Source organism: Rhincodon typus, chromosome 24, assembly GCF_021869965.1.
Source record: "Rhincodon typus isolate 14 chromosome 24, sRhiTyp1.1, whole genome shotgun sequence".
Classification (NCBI taxonomy): domain Eukaryota; kingdom Metazoa; phylum Chordata; class Chondrichthyes; order Orectolobiformes; family Rhincodontidae; genus Rhincodon; species Rhincodon typus.
In genome coordinates, this window is record NC_063355.1 from 23,984,034 (window position 1) to 24,010,625 (window position 26,592).

General features: G+C 40.8%; 1 protein-coding gene across 3 annotated transcripts in view; it reads right to left on the reverse strand.

Annotated features, from left to right (window-relative positions):
• The window catches only part of LOC109913954 (P2X purinoceptor 4-like), a 60,895-nt gene extending 34,534 nt beyond the window's left edge, over positions 1-26,361 (reverse strand). The window contains exons 1-4 of one of the 3 annotated variants that reach the window (XM_048611581.1): positions 25,735-26,361; positions 18,319-18,466; positions 17,441-17,512; positions 5,519-5,591 (exon numbers count right to left, since the gene is read on the reverse strand). In XM_048611581.1, coding sequence (XP_048467538.1) covers positions 5,519-5,591; positions 17,441-17,512; positions 18,319-18,466; positions 25,735-25,868 — 427 coding nt within the window. In that variant the 5' untranslated portion in view covers positions 25,869-26,361. The remainder of the gene's footprint in view (positions 1-5,518; positions 5,592-17,440; positions 17,513-18,318; positions 18,467-25,734) is intronic. The other 2 variants (XM_048611580.1, XM_048611582.1) reach the window with 2 other exon arrangements.
• Positions 26,362-26,592: the final 231 nt, after the last annotated feature.

Consider the following 26,592-nt stretch of genomic DNA (forward strand, 5'->3'; position numbering starts at 1 on the left):
CCTCCCACATTTCTGAAGAAGGGTCCTGACTTGAAACGTCAGCTTGCCTGCTGTGTTCCTCCAGCTCCACACTGTGTTATCTATAAAGAAGAAAATCTATTCTTACATAGATATTGGCTTACGCAGAGCACTGGGGAGTTATTGGTGGGGAACACGGAAATGACGAAGATCTAAATCAATAATTTGTCTCAATGTTCACGGTGGAGGACACTAATGCCATCCTAATAATAAGAGTTAATGTAGAAAGGAGGAACTTACAAATATCATAATTACTAGGGGAAAAAGTATGGAGCAAACTGCTGGAATTGTAGATGGACAAGTCCCCAGAGCTTGGTGGCTTATATCCTAGGGTCTTAAACGAAGTGATAGTGGATATACTGGTTATAATATTCCAAAATTCCCTGAACGCAGGAAACACTCTTGTGAAATGGAAAAATGTAATAATACACCCTCATTCAAAAAAAACGGAGGAAAGCAGAAAGTATGAAACTATGGGCCAGTTAGTTTAACATATGTCAGAAGGAAATAGTTAGAATCCATTATAAAGGAAGTAATAATAGGTTATTTAGAAAGTAAAAGCACAATCCATCAGAGTCAGCATGGTTTCCTTAAGGATAAATCATATTTGACTGATTTGCTGGAGTTCTTCAAAGATGTAACAAGCAAAGTCATTAATAGGGATCCTGTAGATATAGGATAACTGAACTTCCAGAAGGCATTTGATAAGGTGCTGCACAAATGGTAATAGGGAAGTGTTGCTACAACTGTACAAGACAATAGTGAAACTGCACCTGGAGTATTGCTATAGTTTTGGCCCATTACCCAACAAGGGATATATTTGAAGATAGTTCAGAGGGAATTCACTAGATTAATTCCAGAGATGAAAGACTTGTCTTATGAGGAGAGATTGAGCAGTTTAGGAATATACATGCTCGAGTTTAGAAGAATGAGAGAAGATCTAGTTAAGGTACATAAGGTGCTAAAGGGGATTGGTAAAGTAGATGTTGAAAGAAAGTTGGTGGGGCCATCTAGGACAAGAGGTCATAATTTTAAGATAAAGGTTAGCAGGTTTAAACAGTAAATTTGAGGGAGAAATATTTTTAATTCATAACATGTTGAAGGGTCATGAGGAGCAGTAAGGAAAGTGGAGTTGATGCAAGATGAAATCAGCCATGATCATATTAAATGGTGAAGCAGGCTCAAGGGGCTGAATTGCGTACCCCTGCTCCTAGGTCACATTCTCCCACCACAGCACAACCCATCAAGATTACTCCAATTAGCAGTTCTGCACCATCAGCTGCCCTACACTCTGTTCCACTGCAACCCTGGTTAAGGCATGGACAACGTTAAACCTACACTGCACATCAGTCAGGAGATTGTGCAACAGGGAGTCTTGAGCCAAGGTCACAGTAGGTAGCCCTCATCACCCAGAAACCAACCTTCTAAGACCCCTGTACCCTCAAATACACCTGTACACGAGAGTACTCCAGGACGTACGAATCACGGCAGCTGCCAGGGTAGCAGGCACACACCTCTAGGAAGTGGAATGGTGATCACATATTACCTGAACATTGAATGAACAGAACCCCTTTGTGTTGATGAATTCCATTGTATTGTAATGTGGCCTTTTCAGTACCATGTGTACAGTTGGTGGCACCCTGTACCTGGAGGAAACCAGCTTTATTCCAGAATCCAACCATCCGAGCTGCAGCACTGACCTCATCTTGAAGGAACAAAAGTACCCAGTGATCTTGCACAGATGGCATCAGTCACTGTCTTGATGCATTTTGTAGATGTATGAGAGATCCCACACAGGTCACCTGTCATTCCTCAGGAAACGAGCAGTCTTGCACAAGTTCAACACCACAGCAATCTTCACAGCCACTGGGAGAGGATGGATTCCCACTTGCGCAGCCCTCAGGTCCCACTCCAGCATCCACCACAGTTCTGTCACAGTATGCCACAACATACAGAGCCTGTGTCAGCACTGCAACTTGCTTGAGGCCAGTAAATGAAGTCTGGGTCAGAAAGCTCTGAGCTCCTGCACATCCCAGGTATTGAGGGGCCCTGCACCTGCAAGGTCTCCCTGAGCTGTTTGCGCCTCACCTTCTAAGGAGGCCTGCTGCTGCTCCTGGCTTGGTGACAATCTCACTCCTCCCCCAATTGCCTTTGACCAGGATCTGAGACCCTCAAATTAAATGCATGTGAAATGGGTGATACAATGATGACAGATCCAACGTAGCTGCTTATTGCAAAAGGGAGGTTCATGTTTTGGTCATTACAACGTACTGCTTTCAGTCATCAAACTGACATAGTCCACCCACCCTGGACATTGTTCTAGCTATTTTCTAGGAGCACTTCACCTCTAGAGAGGGAAAGTAGTGACTGGCAACATAGATCATGCTGGATACTATCAGAACCAGAACCAGCCTGGTAGCCAGGACACCCCATCCCTGAATCTCTATGTTCTCTATTGCCTCGCACTAATCCAACAATCCATTCTGATCAATCTCCCTATTGTGGAGAGCCACCACACTGAACTTTACACACAACTGAACACCCCTCCCCAAAACCCAGCAATACACATTACTGATGCCCACGTGCCCCTTTAAGTTCCCTCTGTGGAGGCTGCAGTCAATAATCCCTCTCCAATAGCCTACCATCCCCTCCAATGTTGTTCCAAATTGTCCCCGTTTCGAATGGAGATTCCCTAGCACTATCCTTATTCTCACAATGACAAATGCTGCTGCTATTCTCCACCAAGCCAGGTCCCCTTCCATCATTGACTCTCCCATGACCCCAAACCCTGAGAAAAATCAACAGACAGAGACACAGTACTGTAATTGTCCCTGAGCTGTGACTGATTCTGATAATCAGCCCAAATATAACTCACAGGCTACTTAACTGCTGTGTTTGCAAATCCTAAACTAACAACACACAATTCCCCTTACTCCTTATGCTGGCCCCAAGGACTGACCACTGACCCTCACTCCCAGACTGTATTGGGACATTTTCCTAGATCTTCGGTGTCCCAAACAGTCTCATAACTGTGACAGAGCCTATGGACTGTGTTCATGACTGACAGTACCAGCAACCCCTCAAAAATTGCAAAATCCCCTTGACTTGACCAAGTACTTGTCTAACAGTTTCTGCCACATTCATTTGGTTGAATGAACATACAGAGTATTTGTCATGCAGGCAGTTGACACATGCTGTAGGTGTAACATTACTGTCTCAGTGTGCTATACAACAAGAACACAACAACCCCCACTCCCACACCAGGACATTCCAAGCCTTTGTATGCCTATGCTAAAAAGTCCTTTAGAATGGCATGGATGACAGCTTTTCGCACCGGCAAGCACCAATGCTCTGGCACAGCATGGAAGGTATGGAAGGTGCAAGACCAGTAAGCGCTAGGAGGGAAAGGAGCAGCTCTAAGGTGCAGCCTGATCTATTCCATGAGTTGGGTCCCTGTCTGTCCATGCAAAGGTGTCCCTGCTGCAGCCTTTTTGATGCTAGTTATTATTCCACTTTGTTATGCATCTCTGTGCCACATGAGTCACCTGCCAGTGTATCATGGAGGGGTCATGAGGGTTGTGCTGGGTTGGCAGATGCTGCATGCCTCTGTATGTAGACAACAGAGGATTGCAACTGGTGCCCATGAATTGACCCCTGACCTGTTGCTGCCTGTCTTCCAGATGGTGGTGGTTTAGAACAAGTGTCGAGCTGAAACTGCCAGATATGCTCTCTGACTTCCTTGTCAAGTTTTCCTGACCTTCAAACTTGTTTGGAGAGTTTGGTAAAGTATGAATATTAATGAGTTGTGTTAACAAGGTGTTTTACAAGCACTTAATCCCTGTCAGTTGGCATCTCATTACTGCCTATCAAGAATTTCACCACGTACTTGTGCAAAGTCAGAAGTCAGATGACACCAGGTTATAGTCCAACAGGTTTATTTGAAATCACAGGCTTTCATAGCACAGCCCCTTTGTCAGGTGCAGCATTTATGCAGTAGTCGGGGTGGAGACAGGATGTTGATAGTTCAGATCCACATTCTTATCACTTAATCTGAACTGTTAACATCTTTTCTTGCCACCACCACCACAATTGCATAAATGCTGGCCGCTCCACACTTCACTTCGGCTCTGATGAAGAGTCATCTGGATTCAAAACATTAGCTTGCCTTCTCTCTATGGATGCTTCCTGATCCGCTGTGATCTCCAGAACTTTTTCTTTTCAGACGAGATTTCAGCATCATCAGTAATTTGCTCCTACTTATTTGCTGACTTGTTTTTGTTTCTGTGCTATGATATCTCTTATAACCAAGTAAAATTAGTCACTTTGGCCAGAATTACGTGTTTCATAAACATGGTATTTTTCCACCAATTAGAGAGATCAGGAATACACGGTGGATAATCTGCACTATCTTCAGTATAATCCAGGGTTAAAGAGATATATTGTTAGCCCTAAGACACAGTAGAATTTAAGATAAAATAAATTGAAGGCTTTATGGATGGATGCTTTTTCTGCTGAGCATAGATAGAAAAGAAACTGGTGACCTGAAGGTCAATCATTATAGTCAGAGCTGTTAGGACGTCACATTCTTATTACTACTAAGGAGCAAATATGATTTCCTACCTGCTGTCCTCCATCTTGCCTTCTCACTGCATTAAAATAAAGACTAAGTCAAATTCAATCTACCTCCAGACCTTAAACTATGGATACTTTACCTCTTTCAGTCTTTGCTTAATCCCACAACTTTCAAACCTTTTTTAAAAAAAAATGTTCAAAGTCACCTAGTTTGTGTGATAGCAATAACTGCAGATGCTGGAGTCAGAGATAACAAAGTGTGGAGCTGGAGGAACACAGCAGGCCAGGCAGCAGCAGAGGAACAATAAAGCTGATGTTTTGGGTCAGCTTCTGAAGAACAGTCCCGACCTGAAACGTCAGCTTTCCTGTTCCTCTGATGCTGCTTGGTCTGCTGTGTTACTCCAGCTCCACACTTCGTTATCACCTTGTTTGTGTGTTGTTTTGAATTTTGCTGTTCCCTGTGCTTTGGATGTTGGCCAATCTTAAATTGTCAATTTCCAAAAGTACCTTCGCTAACACTGGTGATGTTGGGGGTTTGGTGGAAAGAAGAGAAAGGGAAGGGTGATGCTGTCATCTCTGATCTCAAATCTTGCACCTGACTTTGATTCTTTTCTCGACCATTACTTGATTCACTTAGTTATACCACAAACTGGATCGAAAACTGCAACTTCAGTGATACATAGGAGTGGGATTCACCACACATGCAGTTTTAATCAAGGATTCTAGGTTATCACATGCATTTTAAAAAAGATGACTTTCCAAGTCAGAATTTGAAAACCAAGAACATTTATTTTTACAAAAACAGCCATTAGTTGAAGAACTCCTATCAAATAATGTGTTTAAGAGCAGTAAAGGACCAACATTACATGTTTACCATTGGTATTTGATCCTGCATAATGCCCTGACAGTAAAATTAAACTTAACATACCATTGCTATGGGAGTTGTACTGTCCAGCTGCACAATCATTGTCTGATTTACATCTTGTACTTTCATCTGGCAACTGAAAAAGATAAACATTATCTTTGAGCAAACATTTTAAACAAATTAAGTTAAACAATCCTCATTCTCTACTTCCATTGTGTACAGTTGATTTGTCAGAGCACCTACGTGACAGTAAACAGGTGAAGCACTGTGGCTCATGATTTCTCTTGCAGGCCCTGCTTTGTTTGCCAGGGACTTAACAACCACTTAAACTTTGTTAATCAATGAGATTTAACTAAAAAAAAGTAAGTACAGTAATTCCTTACTTAAAGTTGCAGTTGCATTCCTAAAAAGTGCAACTTTAGGTGAAATAATTTTAAACAATTCAGATTTTCCCATTGCAACCAATGTAAAAGTTGTAGTTACTTTTCTAGAACTATTCTATCAAAAAAAATAGAATAGAATCATAGAATCCCTACAGCACAGAAAGAAGCCATTCAAGCTATCAAGTCTACACCCAACCTCCAGACAGCAATCCACCCAGACCCACACCACCCTGTTGCCGTAACCCTATATTTACCACAGCTAACCCACCAAACCTGTGCATCCTTGGACACTGCATGGCAATTTAGCATGGCCAATCCACCTAACCAGCACATCTTTGGACTATGGAAGGAAACTGGAGCACCTGGAGGAAACCCATGCAGACACAGGGAGAACGTGCAAACTCCACACAGACAGTGACCCAAGGCTGGAATTGAATCTAAGTCCCTGGTGCTCCAAGGCACCAGTGCTAACCACTGAGCCACCATGTGCCCCAAACATTTAAAAAATATTTTAAAATATTTAAAAACATTATAGTGTAAGTTTAAATACTGTGCACTCCTAAATACCTATTTTGATAAATGAAATAACTGATTTAAATTTATAATTTTGATAAGAAATGTTAACTGTTTCCTCTTAACTCCAGCTCCTGGTCTTTCCCACATATGTTCTCTCCCTGTCCAACTTCCCTGCTCACCACTTAGTCTCTGAAACCCTCACAGAGGGAGGATGCAAGAAAGGGACTAAAAGGAGTCACGAGTGGAGCAGGGAAGCAACAAGTGGGAGAGTTAAAGGGAGAGAGAGGGAAAGATTGTTAGATAGTGAGAGAGGCCACTCAAAAATGGTACTGATCAGATCACGCAGTCTGCCAGCCCTGGCACAAAACACTAATGCTAAATTTCTGATGTTAAATGCACCATATTGGTCCCATTCTATGATCCTAAAGCAAAGCTGAATAAGACAACTTAAAAAGGGAACATATTGTACCACATCACCTGGTCCATCCCCTCAAACACAAAGCCATCCCTTAAATACATACTGCACATCCACCAATTGGTCCCCATCAATTCATGCCTTCACATTCATCCACAAGCACTGAAAAATGTTGCTGAAAATCAATGACACATGCAAAGGCCATAGCTAATGAATTAGTCATCCTGTCCATGTTGGGATCCACTCTGCATGGCTATGGACAGAATGTGTATTGATTTATTTGACTTCTGGAACTGAAGTTTTACAGGAGGCAGGGGGAAGTCTGTCTGAAGACATCTTTGTATCAATCTGTTAAATATGATCTGGACTCCTCTATCCTTTCTGCTGTTATGGACAATGTGTGATTGCCGGTTCCTTACAGATATGCGACTGTATCTCTGGAGCTGTGTTTTTCATCACTGACTCCCGAGTTTCAGCATTTATGTCCAGCAGCATAGAACTTGGAGTGGAATGCACCCTCCATTTATGGATTCACCACAGGTACCACAGCCAACCACATTCTGTTCATGCTAACTTGTGAACGTGAATCTCCAAATGAAAACTCTGTTCCCTAACAGGAACCATTTAAACAAAACTGTGCTGATACCTGCTAGGATTATGTTCTTTAACACTGTACCCTCAGAAGAAACAAGCGGCTCCACAGAACAGTCACCTAATAAGTCCACGGACTGCTGTTCTGCGTGTGATGGCCCAAGCAGAATTTGCAATGTAAAACTATTTCTACTTTGCATAATTAAAATGATCAAGTGCATCCACTGCTGAAATGAAGTCAACATGATGTGAATTAAAGCAAAATACTCTGGATGCTGGAGATCAGAAATAAAATCAGAAAGTGCTGAAGAAATGCAGCAAGTTTGGCAGCAGCTGTGGAGAGAGAAATAGAGTTAACTTGCAATGTTTGATGAGTCATATCGGACTTGAAATGTTAACTTCTGTTTCTCTCACTGCCAGACTTGTTCAGTTTCTCTAGTTTTTATCAACATTACATGAGTGTTCGATAAAATGTGGATTGTATATATTTAATTCTGTGAGCAAGGAGCTGCAATGTCTCAGCATGTCCATCACAATTGGTTACAGATGCAGATATACCACTGATTTCTGTGGACTATTCCTCTAATATCAGTTGCATTATTTGTAGGAGCCCACAACTGATTCTCTCCCTCTTTGTCTTTTATGTTCTCTCCTTCAGTAATAGGGGAACTATAGGTCTGTTAATTTTTGTAAGGCATGTCTTCACCCAGTAGTTCCCCTATTGCTGGAGGTTGACTGGAAGTAGTGAACGGATAACTGGTAAGTTGAGGAAATGCAGAGCAAGTGAGTAAGTGATTATGTCCAGAATTAAGTGACTGAGAAAATTAATGCAATTGTTTGACAAACAAAATGAGAGTGTGAGATGACATGATGTAACCAAATTCACAGCTGCTTGTATTTCTTGATATGCTTAGGTCAGTAAACCACTTCCTGCATTTGATCTTGGTGTGAAGTACAATACTCCTGCCAACTTCTTCCACCAACTTTAACCGGACCTTCTTCTGACAGCAGCAGGTTTCAAGTTTCTTCAGCAATGGAAAACTATCTCCTTCCAGTTCCTTACTATACCCAGCAATACCTTACAGGAGATACAATTAAATTAAAGCAAAAAAAAAAAAAATTGATCATCCAGAGTCCATCCTATAAGTTTGCCACTCTTTCCTAAACTTCCCAACTCCTCCAAATGCCATCTTTGAACTGGTCCTTTAAAAGAACGGAGTTGAGATTAAATCACATGGGTTAGCATCATGCTCATTGACATGTGAAATTCAAAAGACAATGATAATATCAACAATGCTACCTAATTTAAAATTCCAACCTGGTGAAAATCTCTCTCTGGTTTTGCACACACTATTGCTCCCTGCCATTCACAGTTCTCGGTTATTATTGGATTCATGTTATTTAAAAGTCTACTTAACTTGCGCTGATGCTGAATACAGCAAACACAATTACATCACACCGTTGAAAGAGCACTACTTTGTCATATTGCTAAACAAGGTGGACCAGGAAAAGATTTGGATGGGAAAGTTTAGCAAACATTTAAAGAATTGTCACATTGTATGATAGTGGAATAAATTAGTGCAAGTTGAGTGACAGAATATGTGGATTTTAGAAAGATAATACTGACAATGTTTACTTGTATATGCTCAGTGTTTTGTTGTGTCTAATTTAGCTCCCATGTTCCAAAAAGTCATAATTACCTTGACAAAAAGTCAAAAGAAAGTAAGCAAATTGGGTAACATCAAACCGTGTGATATGAGCCTTTGAATACTTAACGTGTTTACATGATATTCCTTTGTACTTTTGTCTGAGCTGATCACCTAGGCTGGGGAAAAAAAACAGAACTTGTAGCACAGGCAGCTTCTGCTCCTCTGGCATGGCCTGTGGTTTTAAAAGGTGGATGGAGGCTTTGCCCCTTTTAAGATAAACTGGAACTCAAATCAGACTAGGACAAGACATTTTTGAATCTATAATTTTTATAACTTTACAGCACAGAAGGAGTCAATTGGGCCAGAGCATTAATATACTTGTAACTAGTCAAGTGCCACAGGGATCGTTACTTGGGCCACAATTATTTATAATAATTAATGACTTAGATGAGGAAAGTTTGCAGATGACACAAATAGATAGGAAGGCAACTACTGGGAATGACAGAGTCTGCAGAGGGATATAAACTGCTTATGTAAGTGGGCAAAATATTGCATCTCCAATTTAATACAGGAAAATGAGAGGTTATGCACTTTGGCAGAAGAATACAGGAGATGAATATTATTTAAAATTGAGAACAACTGCAAAAAGCTGTAGCTGAGAAGGGTTTCGGAGTCCTTGTGTGTGAATCATAAAAAGTTCAACAGGTAATAGGGAAGACAAATGGAATATTGAGGTTGTTGGCTTGCTTGCCGAGTTGGCTGGTTATTTTACAGACATTTCATCACTATGCTAGGTAATATCATTGGTGCAGCCTCCGATGAAGCAATTTTGTTCTACTCCACTTAGAATTTATATGATCTGGTCTATTAAGTTGGGTTGTGTCATTTCCAGTTCTTTTTTGCACGGGTTTGAATATGGGGTCTAATTCCACATGTTTGTTGCTTGTATTACAGGATGAAAACCAGGCCTCTAGGAATTCCCGTGCATGTCTGTGGTTGGCTTGAGTGGAATAACATCTCTTCATCGGAGGCTGCACTGATGATGTTACCTAGCAAGTTGATGAAACATCTGTACAATTAACCAACCACCTCAGCAAGCAAGCCAACAACATCATCCACAACCCGAGCTACAAATCTTCGCAAGAACCTTAAATGGAATGTTGCCCGACATTTCAAAGGGAATAGAACATAGAACAGTACAGGCTCCATGTGCCTATCCAAGAGTCATTTAAAAGTCTCTAAAGTATATCATAGAATTATATTGTAGAATCCCTACAGTGTGGAAACAGGCCCTTCGGCTCAACAAGTCCACACCGAACCTCAGAGCATCCCACCCAGACCCATCCCCCTATAACGCACCTAATCTACACCTCCCTGAACACTATGGGCAATTTAGCATGGCCAATCCACCTAACCTGCATATCTTTGGACTGTGGGAGGAAACCAGAGCACCCAGACGAAACCCACGCAGACACGGGGAGAATGTGCAAACTCCACACAGACAGTCGCCCCAGGCTGGGATTGAACCTGGGTCCCTGGTGCTGTGAGGCAGCAGTACTAACCACTGTGCTACCGTGCCGCCCTGAAACATCTTTACGTATCTGACTCCACTAGCACTGCCGGCAGCACATTCCACACACCCACCAATCTGTGTGAAGAATCTACCTCTGACATCTCCCCTATACCTTCCTCCAATCCCCTTAAAATTATGCCCCCTCATAATACTCATTTCCACCCTGGGAAAATGTCTCTGACTATCCACTCTATTTATGCCTCTCATCATCTTGTACACCTCTATCAAGTCACCTCTCATCCTTCTTCGTTCCAATGAGAAAAGCCCTAGCTCCCTCAACCTTTCCTCATAAGACTACCCTCCAGTCCAGGCAGCATCCTGGTAAATCTCCTCTGCATCCTCTCTCAAGCTTCCACATCTTTCCTGTAATGAGGTGACCAGAACTAAACACAATATTCCAAGTGTGGTCTAACCAGAGTTTTATAGAGCTGCAGCATGACTTCACGGCTCTTAAACTTAATTCCACTGCCAATGAAAGCCAACACACCATACGCCTTCTTTACAACCCTATCAACTTGGGTCGCAACTTTGAGGGATCTGTGGAAGTGGACCCCAAGATCCCTCCGTTCCTCCACACTGCCGACAATCCTGCCACTAACTCTGTATTCTGCATTCAAATTCGATCTTCCAAAATGAATCACTTCACACTTTTCGAGCTTGAATTCCATCTGCCACTTCTTTGCCCAACTCTGAATCTTGTCAATGTCCCACTGTAACCTACAACAGCCCTCCACGCTGTCCACAACTCCACCAACCTTCGTGTCATCAGCAAACTTACTAACCCACCCTTCCACTTTCTCATCCAAGTCATTTATAAAGATCACAAAGAGCAGAGGTCCCAGAACAGGTCCCAGAACAACACCACTGGTCACCGAGCTCCAGGCTGAATACCTTCCATGTACTACGATCCTCCGTCTTCTATTGGACAGACAGTTTTGTATCCAGACAGCCAAATTTCCCTGAATCCAATCTCTCCTTACTTTCTGAATGAGCCTACCATGTGGAACCTTATTGAATGCCTTGCTAAAATCCATATACACCACATCCACTGCTCTGTCTTCATCGATGTGCTTTGTCACATCCTCAAAGAATTCAATAAGGCTTATGAGGCATGACATGCCCCAAATAAAGCCATGCTGACTATTTCTAATCAAACTGTACCTTTCCAAATAATCATAAATACTATCTCTCAGAATCCTCTCCAATAATTTGCCCACCACAGAAGTAAGACTGACCGGTGTGTAATTTCCAGGATTATCCCTATTCCTTTTCTTGAACAAGAAAATGACATTTGCCACCCTCCAATGTTCTGGCACTACTCCAGTGGACAGTGAGGACGCAAAGATCATTGGCAAAGGGGCAGCAATCTCTTCCCTCACTTCCTGTACAAACCTTGGGTATATCCCGTCTGGCCTAGGGGACTTATCTATCCTCATGTTTTTCAAAATTTCTAGCACATCCTCCTTCCTAACAACAACCTGTTCGAGCATCGAAACAACCTGTTTCATGCTGTCCTCACAAACGTCAAGGTCCCTCTCACTGGTGAATACTGAAGCAAAGTATTCATTAAGGATCTCCTCTGACTCCTCACACAAGTTCCCTCCACTATTCCTGATCGGCTCTACCCTCATTCTGGCCATCATCTTGTTCCTCACGTAAGTATAGAAAGCCTTGGTTTTCCTTGATCCTACCCGCCAAGGTTTTCTCATATCCCCTTCTAGCTCTCCCAAGTCCATTCTTCAGTTCCTTCCTGGCTATCTTGTAGACCGCTAGAGCCCTGTCCAATCCTTGCTTCCTCAACCTTAAGTAAGCTTCCTTCTTCCTCTTGACTAAGTATTCCACATGTCTTGTCATCCAAGGTTCCTTCACCTTACCATCCTTTCCTTGCCTCAGTGGGACAAACCTATCCAGTACCGATAGTAACTGCTCCCTAAACAACCTCCACATTTCTATCGTGCGTTTCCCTGAGAACATCTGATCCCAATTGGTGCTCTGTAGTTCTTGCCTAATAGCATTGTAATTCCCCTTCCCCCAATTAAATACTTTCTCATACTGTCTGCTCCTATCCCTCTCCATGACTATAGTAAAAGTCAGGGAGTTGTGAACACTATCACCGAAATGCTCTCCCGTCAAGAGATCTGACACCTGACCTGATTCGTTGCCAAGCACCAAATCCAAAATGGCCTCACCTCTAGTCAGCCTATCTACATATTGAATCAGAAATCCTTCCTGGACACACCTGACAAAATCTGCTCCATCCAAACTATTTGCACTTAGGAGGTTCCTGTCTATATTAGGGAAGTTGAAGTTGCCCATGACAACAACCCTATTACTTGTACAACTTTCCAAAATCCATCTCCCAATCTGTTCCTCAGTGTCTCTGTTGCTACTGGGGTGTCTGTAGAAAACTCCCAATAAAGTGACTGCTCCTTTCCCGTTTCTGACTTCCACCCATACTGACTCAGTGGAGAAACCCTCCTCCACGACCTCCCTTTCTGCAGCTGTGATACCATCCCTGATTAGCAATGCCACTCCCCTCACCTCTTTTACCTCCCTCCCTATTTCTTTTGAAACATCTGTACCCCGGAACATCCAACAACCATTCCTGCCCCTGTGTTATTCAAGTCTCTGTAATGGCCACAACATCGTAGTTCCAAGTACTGATCCATGCTCTCTGAGTTCGTCACCCTTATTCCTGACACTTCTTGCATTGAAGTAGACAAACCTCAACCCGTTGCACTGACTGCCACTTTGCCCTATTAACTGCTTATCCTTCCTCATAGACTCTCTGCTTGCTCTATCTGTCTGTACACTAGCTACCCCATCCTCTGATCTGTAACTCCAGGTCCCATCCCCCTGCCAAACTAGTTTAAACCCTCCCAAAGAGCTCTAGCAAACCTCCCGCCCAGAATATTGGTGTCCCTCCAGTTCAGGTGCAACCTGTCCAGAATACAAAAAAAATAAAAAATGAAAATTGCTAGCACTACACTAGGTATTAGTTCTCACCTGGAATATTGTGAACAGTTTTGAACCCCTATCTGAAGAAAGATATACTGGCATTGGTGGCAATCCTGAGAAGGTTCACTACATTGATGCTAGGTATAGATGGTTTTTCCTACGAGACATTGAGTAGGTGGGACCTGTACTCATAGAAATTTAAAAGAATAGCAGACAACTTTGTTGAAACATACAAGATTCTGCATAAAGAGTTTCCCATTCAAGACAAATATTTTCCTCTGACGGTAGTGAATCAGTGGAATTCTTTATCACACAGAGGTGTTGAAGGTGGTCGTTAAGAATATTCAAGGCTGAGCAAAGAGATTTTTAATCAGCAAGGGAATCGAGAGATTTGAGGAAAAGGCAGGGAAATGGAGTTATCGGATTTACCCAGCTTTTTCCTGTTTGAAGAGGTTAACTTATCAAGAATAGCTAAACAGGTTAGGCCTTTATTCATCTGAGTTTAGAAGAATGAGGGGTGATTTTTTGAAATATGATTCTGAGGGGGCTTGACAGAATAGATGTTGAGAAGATATTTCCATCAGCGTTCCCTCTAATGTTTTTAAAACGAACTGCGCAGCCCACCAAAGCCCATACACAGCAAAGACTTCCAGAACCAGAAGATTGCCATGCATGGAGCATTAGAATGGCTGTGCACTCATGTAGCCTTGCGGCTTACAGGGAATATTGGTTTCCATTAGCAGTGGGGAAGTCTTGAACAAAGGGACATAGTTACAGAATAAGGAGACACTCATTTAAAACTCAGATGCGAAGGAATTTCTTCTCCCAGAGGGTATTATATGTCTGGAATTCTCTTCCCCAAAGAATTGTGCAGGATCTATCACTGCAAGTATTTAAAGAGGAAGATTTTTTTTTGCAATGGCAGGGAATTGAGGGCTATGATGAACTTCTGAGCTAGCAACGATGGAGGAGTTGAAGTCTGGGGCAGATCAGCTACGATCTTGTTAGATGTCTGGATTGTTTTTGACTGCATTGTTTCACTGATCGTACATGCTGGACTGTCTATGAAATACACCAAGGAGGATTAGCTCTCAGACATTCTAATTAACAGGAAAATGTTTCATGTGGTTGTGATAGGTTTGATATGATATAGGTTTCACTATAAAAAGCAGCAGAATTGAAGCTCGATAGGTGGAGAAGGGTCAAGACCAATCACTCTGACTCAGGCCTATAATCAACTCCAGATGGACCAGTCGTGTTGGGGATTATAAATGTTCCAGTTAAATCATAGTGATCTTGGTCTGGAAGGGTCTGCAGTCGGAAGGAGGGTCAGGAACCATTAACCTGGCTCTTGGACCCACAGTTCATATCAGAAGGACCAACTATGTTATCAGCCAAATTCATAGGTCTTGGGGGTTTAGAAATTAAAGTAACCTAAGAGTAACAAGCAAATCAGGGTAAAATACAGAATTTGACAAAAGCAACAATAAAACTGAGGTGCGAAGTTTGCCAGTGTAAATTGAGCCTATTTTCTCTGCAGCTCAGAAAATTGAGAGGTGGCAAATCCAGAACAAGAGATACAGTCTTAAAACAAATGAAGTAGGCAGTTAGTAGACCACATACTCCTGCGTGCTATGTTAACTCAAGCTTATTAAAATTATGCTATTTCTTAAATTTTCCCTACCTGGTTGACGTTTTACAAAAAAAAAAAATCTTTTCATATTAAGAGCTTCGATCATACTGAGGAAACATCAGACCAACCTACATCGAAACCTCTGCCCTGAAAACTCTGTTCACACTTTGATGGCTGTGACGAGTTGCACCACAGCAGCTGACAGAACCAACAATATTTTAAATCCATGACACTCAAAGAAATAGATCAATTTGTTCCACCTCCTGACTTATGAAACAATATGGAGAGTGGGCCAGAGAGTGGAGTTGAGACTGGGTCAATTATGATCATATTGAATGATGGAAGGGACTTGGAGGAGTGGGGGTTGTGGAATGGAAATTTGGTCTATTCTTGCTCCTATTTCTTAATTTCTTTAAGGTTAGTAAGGGCCAAACTGTTCGAATGAGAGAATTTAATTTTCACAGTTTGGGAGGAACAAAGCAGCTCAAGTAGCTCTCTTAATTTCTGTTAAGTATTAGACACATTTTTCAAGAACAATGTAACCGACATGGTAAGAAACAAACTGGATTAAGCGATAAGTAACCAACCAACATTAGCTTAAGAATTAGGGAGCATCTACCAAACAGTGACCGTATGATTTAAGTTGATATCAAGTTTGAGAAGGAAAATCACAAGCCAAGATTTAAGTATTACAAATTTTGATGGAATTCAATAAATTGATCACAGGATACCAAGCACAACTGTTGTGGGTAAACCTACAAACAAACAGTGGAAAGTGTTCAAATAAGTATTTGAAATTATTAAAAACCAATGCATACCCCTCAAAAAAAAACATGGCCTCAACTTTAGTGGTTAAGCATCCATAGTCAACAAGTGAGGCAAGATACAGGGGCAAGCTAAAAAGGAATAGAAACGGACGTAAATGCGAAGGGAAATGGAAAACCTGTGACTGGCAGAACTGTAAAAAGCAATAAAGGATTACAAAGAAAATAATTCAAACAGGAAAGTTTGAGAAAAACTGCCAAAGCTACCAGCAAAAATTGTATAAATATATTAAGAAAATTCAAGTGGTAAAGGGAATGCAGGTGAGACGACGAAGGATAATAAGGAAATAGCAGTTTTGTTAATTGAATAATTTGCATCCATTCTCAGTGAAGAAACAGAACAAAATATCAAGGGTATCAGGGACCTATGAACAAGTACATTTACTGCATTTAATAAAATTAAAATAGTGAAATGAGTAATTAAAGTGAGTATTTAAATGAAGCAAATGGCCAGGTATTAAAGAAATGACATACACAGGCAAAGCAAGTGGACAAAACTATTATAAGTGGAAGGATATATTAGCCTTGGAAGGAGCACAATGCAGATTCACTCAAATTATAACAGGAAATTAGGGTTAACTTGTGAGGATAGAATACACATTCTCAGGATTGTATTCCCTTGAGTTTAGTAGGTTCAGGGATGATCTAAGAACTGTTTCAAATGACAGTAGCTCCATATACACTAACAAACCTCTTTCTCCTGCAAATGTGAACTCAAAGTTTGAGGTTGGCCATTTAGCAGGGAAATTAAAATGCATTTTTTCACGCAGAGGATAACGAAAATCTGGAATTCACTCCCCCTAGCAGCTGCAGATATTAGCTCAATTACAATTTAAGGTTGAAACCAATGGGTTAGGCAAGGATATCAAGGGATTGTAGAACAAAGGTATGTAAAATTAAGATGAGGCAGTATCAGATCACAAAGGCCATATGGACTCTTTCTGCTCATATGTTCCCATGAATAATAACTTTGAAAATACATTGAAAACAACAAACAGAGAGGGGGGGGTATCTCAATTTTGCGCCAGCACAGGAAGGGAAAACAAGAGCACTCAAACGAAGGGTGTTTTAAAAATGGGATTTCTGATATTGTTTGTGGTTGTCCTTTCTGATAAAGATGTGTACCTTATAGCTATTTAAGTATACTTATATACACTCAGTCAGTTGCACTCTTGTGGTACATTAATCTATTTATGCCATACTTGTGGTTTCATCAGATAAATATACATTTTATCTGATGAAACCACAAGGATGGAATAAATAGGTTGATGTATCATAAGAGTGCAACTGATTTGATTTAAATGTGATATGATTAGATGGTCAATTACAAAATGACTATGGTATAAGCTCTGTCCAGATTGCAAACATTCATGTGAATTTACATGTTTAGTTGTTAAACCTATCACAGCAATTAAGTATGCAGAATAGCTGCTGAATTCTTACCTCAGCACACCGACCTTGCATTTGATTCTTGGTAAGAATAACATTAGTCATAACAAAGAAGGCGTTCTCTTGCTGTTAAGTGAGAAAAAAAAAGTTCAACTATACATAATGTAAAGAAATAGCAATGTTTGAATTTCTAAGAAGTATTTTCATACCAAAAATTGCACTTTAATAAAGCTTTCACTTTAGTAACTATTTCAAACAGAAAATATTTTTACTGCTTAGGATCAATGATGTAAATAACTACAGAAGGTTATTATTAAAAACTACACCACAAGAGCTGAAAAGGGAGGAGCAGAAATAGGCCATTCAGCCCATCGAGTCTGGTCCACCATTCAATAAGATCAGAGCTGATCTGATAATCCTCAACTCCACTTACCTGCCTTTTCCCATAACTCTTGATTCCCTTACTGATTACAATCGGTCTATCTCAGCCTTGAATATGCTTAACAACCCAACCTGCACAGCACTCTGTGACAAGGAATTCTGCACTTTCAAAAATTTATAAGCAAAAACACACAGCAAGGAGACAGAAATGCCCTCCAAGAATGAAACATAACCCCCACTTCTCTTGCCTCTCTCCTCAGCATAACACACAAAGCTACCAGAGGATGAAATGTAGTTAATATCCCACTGCAAACATAATAAAATGAATAGACAAGTTCAAGGTGAAGAAAATAATGAATTGATTATCCCAGAGAAAACAACACACAAGAAAAGCTAATTCCCTCAATCTCTCTGGCTTTTGCAGCTCAAATCTCTCATTTCAGCATTGTGTGAGCACTCGTTTCATGCAATGTTAAGAAACAATATATTTTTGGTAACAGATCATCATAAGAAAATGTGGTTTTCAAAGTTTTTGGTATTCAAAACCATACCTGTGAAGGAATAACATAATCAGCTGCATCCCATATGTGTTCTTCATGTGGAGATGAATTTGTGATGGCAACACCTTTTACTTTGGTTGTAACCGAGCCAATGGTGGAATCAAATTCTTGGTAACCTTTCTGCCACACAAGTACCCATCTGGAATACAATTTTTAAAAAATTGATAATGATCATTTTGTCATGTTTGGCAAACTTTTCAAACAGCAATGAATATTTAGTGGCTCTAAAGAAAGTGACTTAATTATAGTCTACAGCAAAACATTAAAAGTCTGACTATATGCTGTGCCTTGGGGTTGTACTTAAATTTATATGCTGTGTATTTGAAGGTGGCTTATCACCTTCTCGAGGGTAACTAGGGACAAGCAATAATTGCTGCTCTTGCCAATGATGCTCAAATCCCAAGAACAGTTTTTTTTAAAATCCTGGTTGGAGAGTCAAAGATAGTCTGACATATATATGGTATATGGTTGACTAATGGTTGTGATTTGTGAATTGAACAAAAAGTATTTGAATAGTGCTTAACAAATAATGGAAACAACAGTAGACAAAAGGCCAAAGCTCAAAATTTTGTTGCTGGAGACAAGGTAATAGTGTTACTATCCAACTCTAGGAACCATTAAAAGCAAGATTTACTGGACCTTATCAGATTGAAAAGGAACTCAATGATATGAATTATGTAGTAAGTACTCCAGACAGGAGGAAAAAAATAATCAGAACAGAACAGATAATAAGAACAGAAGTGTATTTACAGTAGTGAAAGAAACAGGGAGTGAAATAAAAATAAGAACAATTTGAGAAGGAATCAGAAATTAAATATTCAAAAGTTGACACTCCAGTAATCAGATTGGATATTACTGAGGGGTGTGAAAAGCTAGATAGCATGATATTCTACATCATGGAAAACTACTGAAGGGTCAAACAACAGATATTAAAGACTCAGACCGATTTGTGTAAATCAGCTAAGAAAAATGTCTTTCACAATACATGATGCTAATGTAGGGAATGCATTGTCATTAAAAATGACAAACTTACAGATTCAACCCAGAGAAATTCCTCAAGTGAGGGAGGAGATTAAGTTCATGCAGCAAAGTTACATTATTGAATTGAGTGATACCAGCATGGAACTCATCTATCATGATGGTGCCATATGGATCACAAAGGTTGTGAGCTGGATTTTTACAGTCCTTCAAAAACACAGGCAAAGGCATTTCAGTTGGGAACATACAGCGAGATCTGGCTAGGGCCGGATGCCTTTTAAGGATGGTTACTAGGAGACAAGGGCTACCCTTTGCCACCGTGGCTAATGACTCAATTATACAAACACCTCACTGAGACTGACATAGATACAATGCACTTAATCACGCTGAAGATATTGTTCCTCCTTGAAAGACTGCTGCTGGTCCTCAGATATTCAGAGTCTATCACATCCTCTTTTTGCCTGCTGTAGCTGAGTACAGCACATTAGGATCATATGGTACACTTGAGTGCACTGCAAGGTCTCCTCAGGCCAATCCAAGTATTTTCTGAAGAAGGGTCTAGGCCCGAAACATCAGCTTTCCTGGTCCTCTGATGCTGCTTGGCCTGCCGTGTTCATCCAGCTCTACACCTTTTTATCATAGATACAATGCAGCCCATTTTCCGACAGGGAGCAAGTGGAGCTGATGATAGGTTCTGATACTTGGATTGGTCCGAGGAGACCTTGCAGTGCACTCGAGTGTACCATATGATCCTAATGTGCTGTGCTCAGCTACAGCAGGCAAAAAAAGGATGTGATAGACTCTGAAGATCTGAGGAGCAGCAGCAGTCTTTCAAGTAGAAACAATATCTTCAGCGTGATTAAGTGCTGTAGTGTCAGGCATAACAAGCCAGACAGGACATAATTGAAACCCAGTCCAATAGATGTGAGCTGGGTGTAGTGATTACTTATGGAGTGTAAATTTGATGTGGCTTTATAAACAAGCAGGCCTTTTTGTTTCCAGGAGCAAATGCACTTTTTATGTTGGTTTTTTCTTAGCTACTGTTGATGTTCAGTTGACGTTAATGTTTTCAACCTTTTGAAGGCTTTCCAGCATGTGATGCTCCATCATTGAACGATGACAAGATATTATGCCAAGCTGGGCTATAGGGAAAGAGTGGCTCTTAGAAAGGGTTCCAACATGATTTAAAGGACAGTTAGCCTGAGTATCTTGATTCTGGTAGCTGCAGTTAAATGACTATTGATTAGATAGGTCCTGATATAAAATACCTAATATATTCACACATGTGAACTCTGTGCTACCCATGTGCTCTCAGAAGCTTTTTTTTTTAAATTTCCCTCCCACTACATGTACAGTGTACACTACATGTACAGTTCCTGGCTGGCAGTGCTTGATCTAATGCACAGCTGAGCTTTACATGTGGTGCTGGAAATCCTGAAAGATCCCAGCAGTGGTCAGCACTTCTGCCACTGGTGAAAACATGACAGTGCAAACACAGAACTGCGTAAGAAAACACGATGGGGATCATGGAGGAAGACTCTCCATGAATCTCCCCAAAACTGAGCGGCACAGTGGCTCAGTGGTTAGCACTGCTGCCTCACAACACCAGGGATCCAGGTTTGATTCCAGCCTTGGTCGATTATCCGTGTGGAGTTTGCACATTCTCCCTGCGTCTGCGTGGGTTTCCTCCGGGCATTTCAGTTTCCTCCCACAGTCCAAAGACACACAGGTTAGGTGGATTGGCCATGCTAAATTGCCCATAGTGTCCAGGGATGTGCAGGCTAGGTGGATTAGCCATGGGAAATGCAGGGTTTCAGGGAAAGGGTAGGGTGTAGGGTCTGGGTGGGATGCTCTTCAGAGGGTCGGTGTGGACATGATGGCCCTAATGGCCTGTTTCCACACTGTAGGGATTTTTTAAAAATACTGATACTTTGGTGATGTTTAGTAAAATTCAGCCTTATGTATCTATTAGAGCAAACTCAAGGTCAGAAGTCACACAACACCAGGTGTGACTTCTAACTTTGTCCACCCTAGTCCAATACTGGCACCTCCACATCATGGCTAGCAAAATCAATACAGTTACAAAAGCAGATTCCTATCCAAGTTCATGATTGGAAGATTCTATTGAAAGGAGTAGACAGGCACAATTTATTTTTTTAAAAATTACTTGTTAATAAGGATATTGGCAAGTTCCACCGACTGACAAAGCTAAAGAATGTTTCAGCTTATGGTACACTGGATGAATTTTAGCCAAGTCAAGTCATGCAGCTTGGAATGCAAAATGCATAAGCAACCTTTTAACAATTAACCAACCAAAGGATTATGCAGATGTGTTGCATATGTCAATTTGTTTGTATTCAACCAAATGTAGGAAGAGCATTTACAACACGTGAACAACTGTCTGATCAGTTGCAAAGATAATTTGGTCATAAATTGGGCTAAAAGTGAATTTGCCACAACAAAAGTGACTTACATAGAAACATAGAAAATAGAAGCAAGATTAAGCCATTCGATCCTTCAAGCTTGCTCTACCATTCAATATGATCATGGCTGATCATCTATCTCAGTACCTTGTTCCCACTTTCTCCCCATCCCTTTGATCCCTTTAGCCTTAAGAACATTATCTAACTCCTTCTTCAAAACATACAATGCTTTGTGGCCTCAACCACTTTCTATGGCAGAGAATTCCACAAACTCACCATTCTTTGAGAGAAGAAATGTTTCTTCACCTCAGTTCTAAATGGTACTATCCCATTTCCTTAAATTGTGACCCCTGGTTCTGGACTCCCCCATCATTGGGAACATTCTTCCTACATTTATGCTGCCTAATCTCGTTGGAATTTTACAGGTTTCTATGAGATTTCCCCTCATTCTTCTAAAAATCCAGTAAATATATTCCTAACAGATCCAAACTCCCTTCACACATCAGTCCTACCATCCTGGAAATCAGACTGATAAACCTCTGTTGCACCCTCCACAGCCAGAGCATCATTCCTCAGATAAAGAGAGCAAAACTGTACACAATATTCCATGTGCGGTCTCCACAAGGCCCTGTACAACTGCAGTAAGACATCCCCACTCCTGTATTTGAGTCCTCTTGCTATGAAGGCCAAACTATTTTCCTTCTTCACTACATGATGCACCTGCATGCTTACCTCAGTGACTGAAGTACAAGGATAGACATGTCTCTTGCACCTCCTTTCCCAATCTATTGCCACTCGGGTAATAAATCTGCCTTCCTGTTTTTGATAACCTCACATTTATCCACTTTATACTTCATCTGCTATGCATTTGCCCTCTCACTCAACTTGTCCAAATCATAAGCATCTCTGTATCCTCTTCACAGCTCACTCTCCCACCAGCTTCAAGTCATCTGCAAACTTGGAGTTAATAAATTTAGCTCCCTCATCTAATTCATTAATACATGTTGTGAATAGCTGATAACATAGAGTGGAGCTGGAGGAACACAGCAGGCCAGACAGCATCAGAGGAGCAGAAAAACTGACGTTTCAGCTTGAGACCCTTCTTCGTCAGCTTTCCTGCTCCTCTGATGTTCCTCTGATGCTGCCTGGCTAGCTGTGTTCCTCCAGCTCCACATTGTGTTATCTCTGACTCCAGCATCAGCAGTTCTTACTATCTCTTGTGAATAGCTGGGACCTGATCCATTAATTATTGCCTGCCACTCAGGAAAAAAAACCTGTTTTATTCCTACCTTGTTTCCTGACTGCCAACCAGTTCTTTATCCATGTCAGTGCAGTACCCCAATCTCATACACTTTAGTTTTACATGCTAATCTCTTGAATGGGATCTTTTCGAAAGCATCATGAAAGTCCAAGTAAACTATATCCACTGGCTCCCCCTTATCAACTCTACTAGTTACATCCTCAAAAACTTCCATTAGATTTGTCAAGCATGATTTCTCTTTCATAAATCCATACTGACTCTGTCCAATCCTGTCACTGTTTCAAAGTGCTCTGCCATTAAATCTTGTATAATGGACTCTTGCATTTTCCCCATTACTAATGTCAGGCCAGCCAGTCTATGATTTCCTGTTTTCTCTATACCTCCTTTTTTTGAAATAGCGAGGACGTATTAACTACCCTCCAACCCAAAGGAACTGTTCCAGAACCTACAGAATCTTGAAAGATAACCACCGACGCAGCCACTACGTCTACGGCCACTTCCGTAAGTACTCTGGGATGTAGATTAATCAAGTCCTGGGAATTTATCAGCCTTTAATCCAATAAATTTCCACAACATCATTTACCTACCAATACTGATTCCCTTCAGTTTCTCCCTCTCATGAGATCCAGCGTTTCCCAATGCTTTTGGGTTGTTATCTGTATCCTCTTTTGTGAAGTCAGAACCGAAGTACGTATTTAATTGGTCTGCCATCTCTTTGTTCCCCATTATATCTGCCACTGTTTCTGGCTGTAAGGGACCTACACTGGTCTTCACTAATATTTTTCTCTTCATGCACCTGTAGAAGATTTCATAATCACTTATAGATTCCTACAATCTTACTCTCATATTCTATTTTGCCCCTCTTAATCAATCCCTTTGTCCTCTCTTGCTTAAATCTAAACTGCTCCCAATTCTCAGGTCTGATGCTTTTTTTTGGCCAATTTTTATGTCCCTTCCTTTGAATCTAATACTATTTCTGATTTCCCTTATTATCCATGGTCAGGCCACTTTTCCCATTTTGTTTTTATATCAAACAGGAAAGAACAATTGTTGCAGTTCCTCCATGCACTTTTTGAATGTTTTCTTCTGCTATCCATTGTCATCCCTTTAAGAAACATTCCCAAATTTACCATAGCTAGCTTGCACCTCATGGAATCATATTTCCTTTATTTAGATTCAAGACAACAGTCTCAGAACTTTAATGAAGAATTCTATCTTTTTCCCCAAAGACCTTCACACAGCAAGGTTGCCAATTATTCCTTTTTCATTATACAATACATAGTCTAGGGTGGTCCATTCTCTACTTGCTTCATCAAAATATTGATCCAGAAAACCATCCCCCACACACTGTGGGACTAAGCCAAGTAGCACCTAGAGAAGTAAAATAAGTGCTATTTTGGATTTTCCTGAGCCTTCACTGAGTATGTTCAGTGGCTGACAATCACAGAAACCAAACCACAAAAATAAACGTTACAATCTATGAAGAAAGATTTCAATCTGAGATCTAACTCATCCAGTATTAGGATCGTAACTGAAATAAAAATGGTTAAGAAAAAGAATGGATAAAAACATGAAGGGTTTTGATAGTTTCCCCTTAGTTACTTTGTTGAGTTCCAGGTCAGGCAACACTTTGATTTTAAAATTCTCATCCTTGAATTCATGGCTTTGTCTCCTTTTCTTTGTAATTTCTACTGGCCCTACAATTTAAAAATATCTGTCTTCTCCCAATTCTAGCTTGTATATCCCCAATTTTAAATGAATCCACTACTGCTGCCATGCTTTATTTATTTTAAATAGTCCCTTACATGGCTCAGTGTCACATTTTCTTTTATAATGCTCGAGTGAACATCTTGGGAGGCTTTGCAAGTTAAATGATTTACATAAATATAATTTGTTATTTCCAAAGGCAGAGGGTTCATAACAAGTAGATACATTTTTAAGTTCATTGGCAAAAATAACCAGAGATAAGTTTTCAAACAATGAGTTATAATGATTTGGAATGCGGGCCTGAAATGATTTTGGAAGCAGACTCAATAGTAACTCGCAAGAGAGGACTGGATAAATACTTGCAAAAGGGAAACGTCGCAGGCCTGTGGTAAAATAATTGGATAAATGCTTCAAAGAGTAGAAAGGGAAATGATGCGCCAGCCTCTTTTTGTCTTCTATGGTTTTGCGATTCTATCGCGAAACAGTCTTTTGACTTGCCACCTGTCTTCCTCCATACCTTAAGAGCAATCAGCCAGACCTCTCTCAGCTAATCAGCCACTAGTTATGACTATCCAGTGCTCACTGAAAGATATTCTTTATTCGATATTGGGTTGGAAACGATCGGGCTCAGCTTTATCTATCGCTGGCAATGCATCTTTACAGAATGGGAATAACGGAAAAGGAGGGGGCAGAGATTGAATCCCTATTACATAAAATATTTAGATGGGAGTGAAACTCGCTCATCAAACATTATTCTTACATTGGTTCACACTTCATCAGTGTTGGCGCATTATTTTTCGCACAGCCGAAATCCAAACTCGACTCTGCTCAGAAACACATTCTCCACATGCTAGACACTGTCATGATGCTTCACAGAAAATGTTTTTTAAAATAGCAAATATCATATCCTTCCGGTGGACGTAACTTGTCCTTCTATTTCGCAATCTTTGAAGAATCTACCAAGCATTTCTGCCCATTCCATACACTCTTTATTGTTCTTCTCATAGAAAAGTACGGAAGTATCACAGTGTAACTCACCCAATAACGTACGCAAGGATTGCTAGCTGAACGATCCTATTTACGATCCCAACTTTCCTGTTTTTAATAAGTACGATCCTGGGAGTATCATATTCCAGGATAAAATCACAAACTGATGAACAGCAACCTCCCATTGTTGATTTCTTGTCAAATGAGGCGTTAGATCTCCACAACTTGCTGTTATAGTACCACAGAGACAAATCCTTCCCACTCTGCCGTGGCCTTCCCACTGACTTGTCATGTGATTCCGCAATTTATTTCCCCTAAGGTTACTCAAGTTTGCGTTACGATTCTGACGCTTTAGCGACAGTTTTCGAGACTCCAATTTTTTCTTCGCTCACAAGAGTAAAGTTGAATCATGTCACTTCAGTCAGATATTAAATGTATTCCTCGTCTCCCTGTGTTTTTCTGCTAAAAATCTCGGAGCTGGTGCAGTTTGTTTCTAAACTATCGCGAACAACGGCGAGATTACTCGAAAGGAGCTGAGCCATACAAGTTTAGCTCCCAGTTCAGTCTCCGTTATGCATCAGAAGTTATAAATATAATGGAACAGGAGTATACCATTCAGCCCGTCAAGCCTGGGTCGCCTTTCAGTATATAGTCATAGAATCCCTACAGTTGTGGCGCCCTGAGAAGTATGGCCGTAGGCGATCTTCTGTCTCAACGTCACTCCTTCGATTCCCCAAGACATCAAAAATAGTCTACTCCAGCCTCTAATTTACCATGGACATTCAACCAAATGCCTCAACCCCAAAAAATTCTGAAAATTCACAACTATCCTCGTCCAAGTACGATATGATCACCCTGAGACTGCAGCTTGTGGAGATCCTTCAGCCTTTTGTACGTTTCATAGAATCA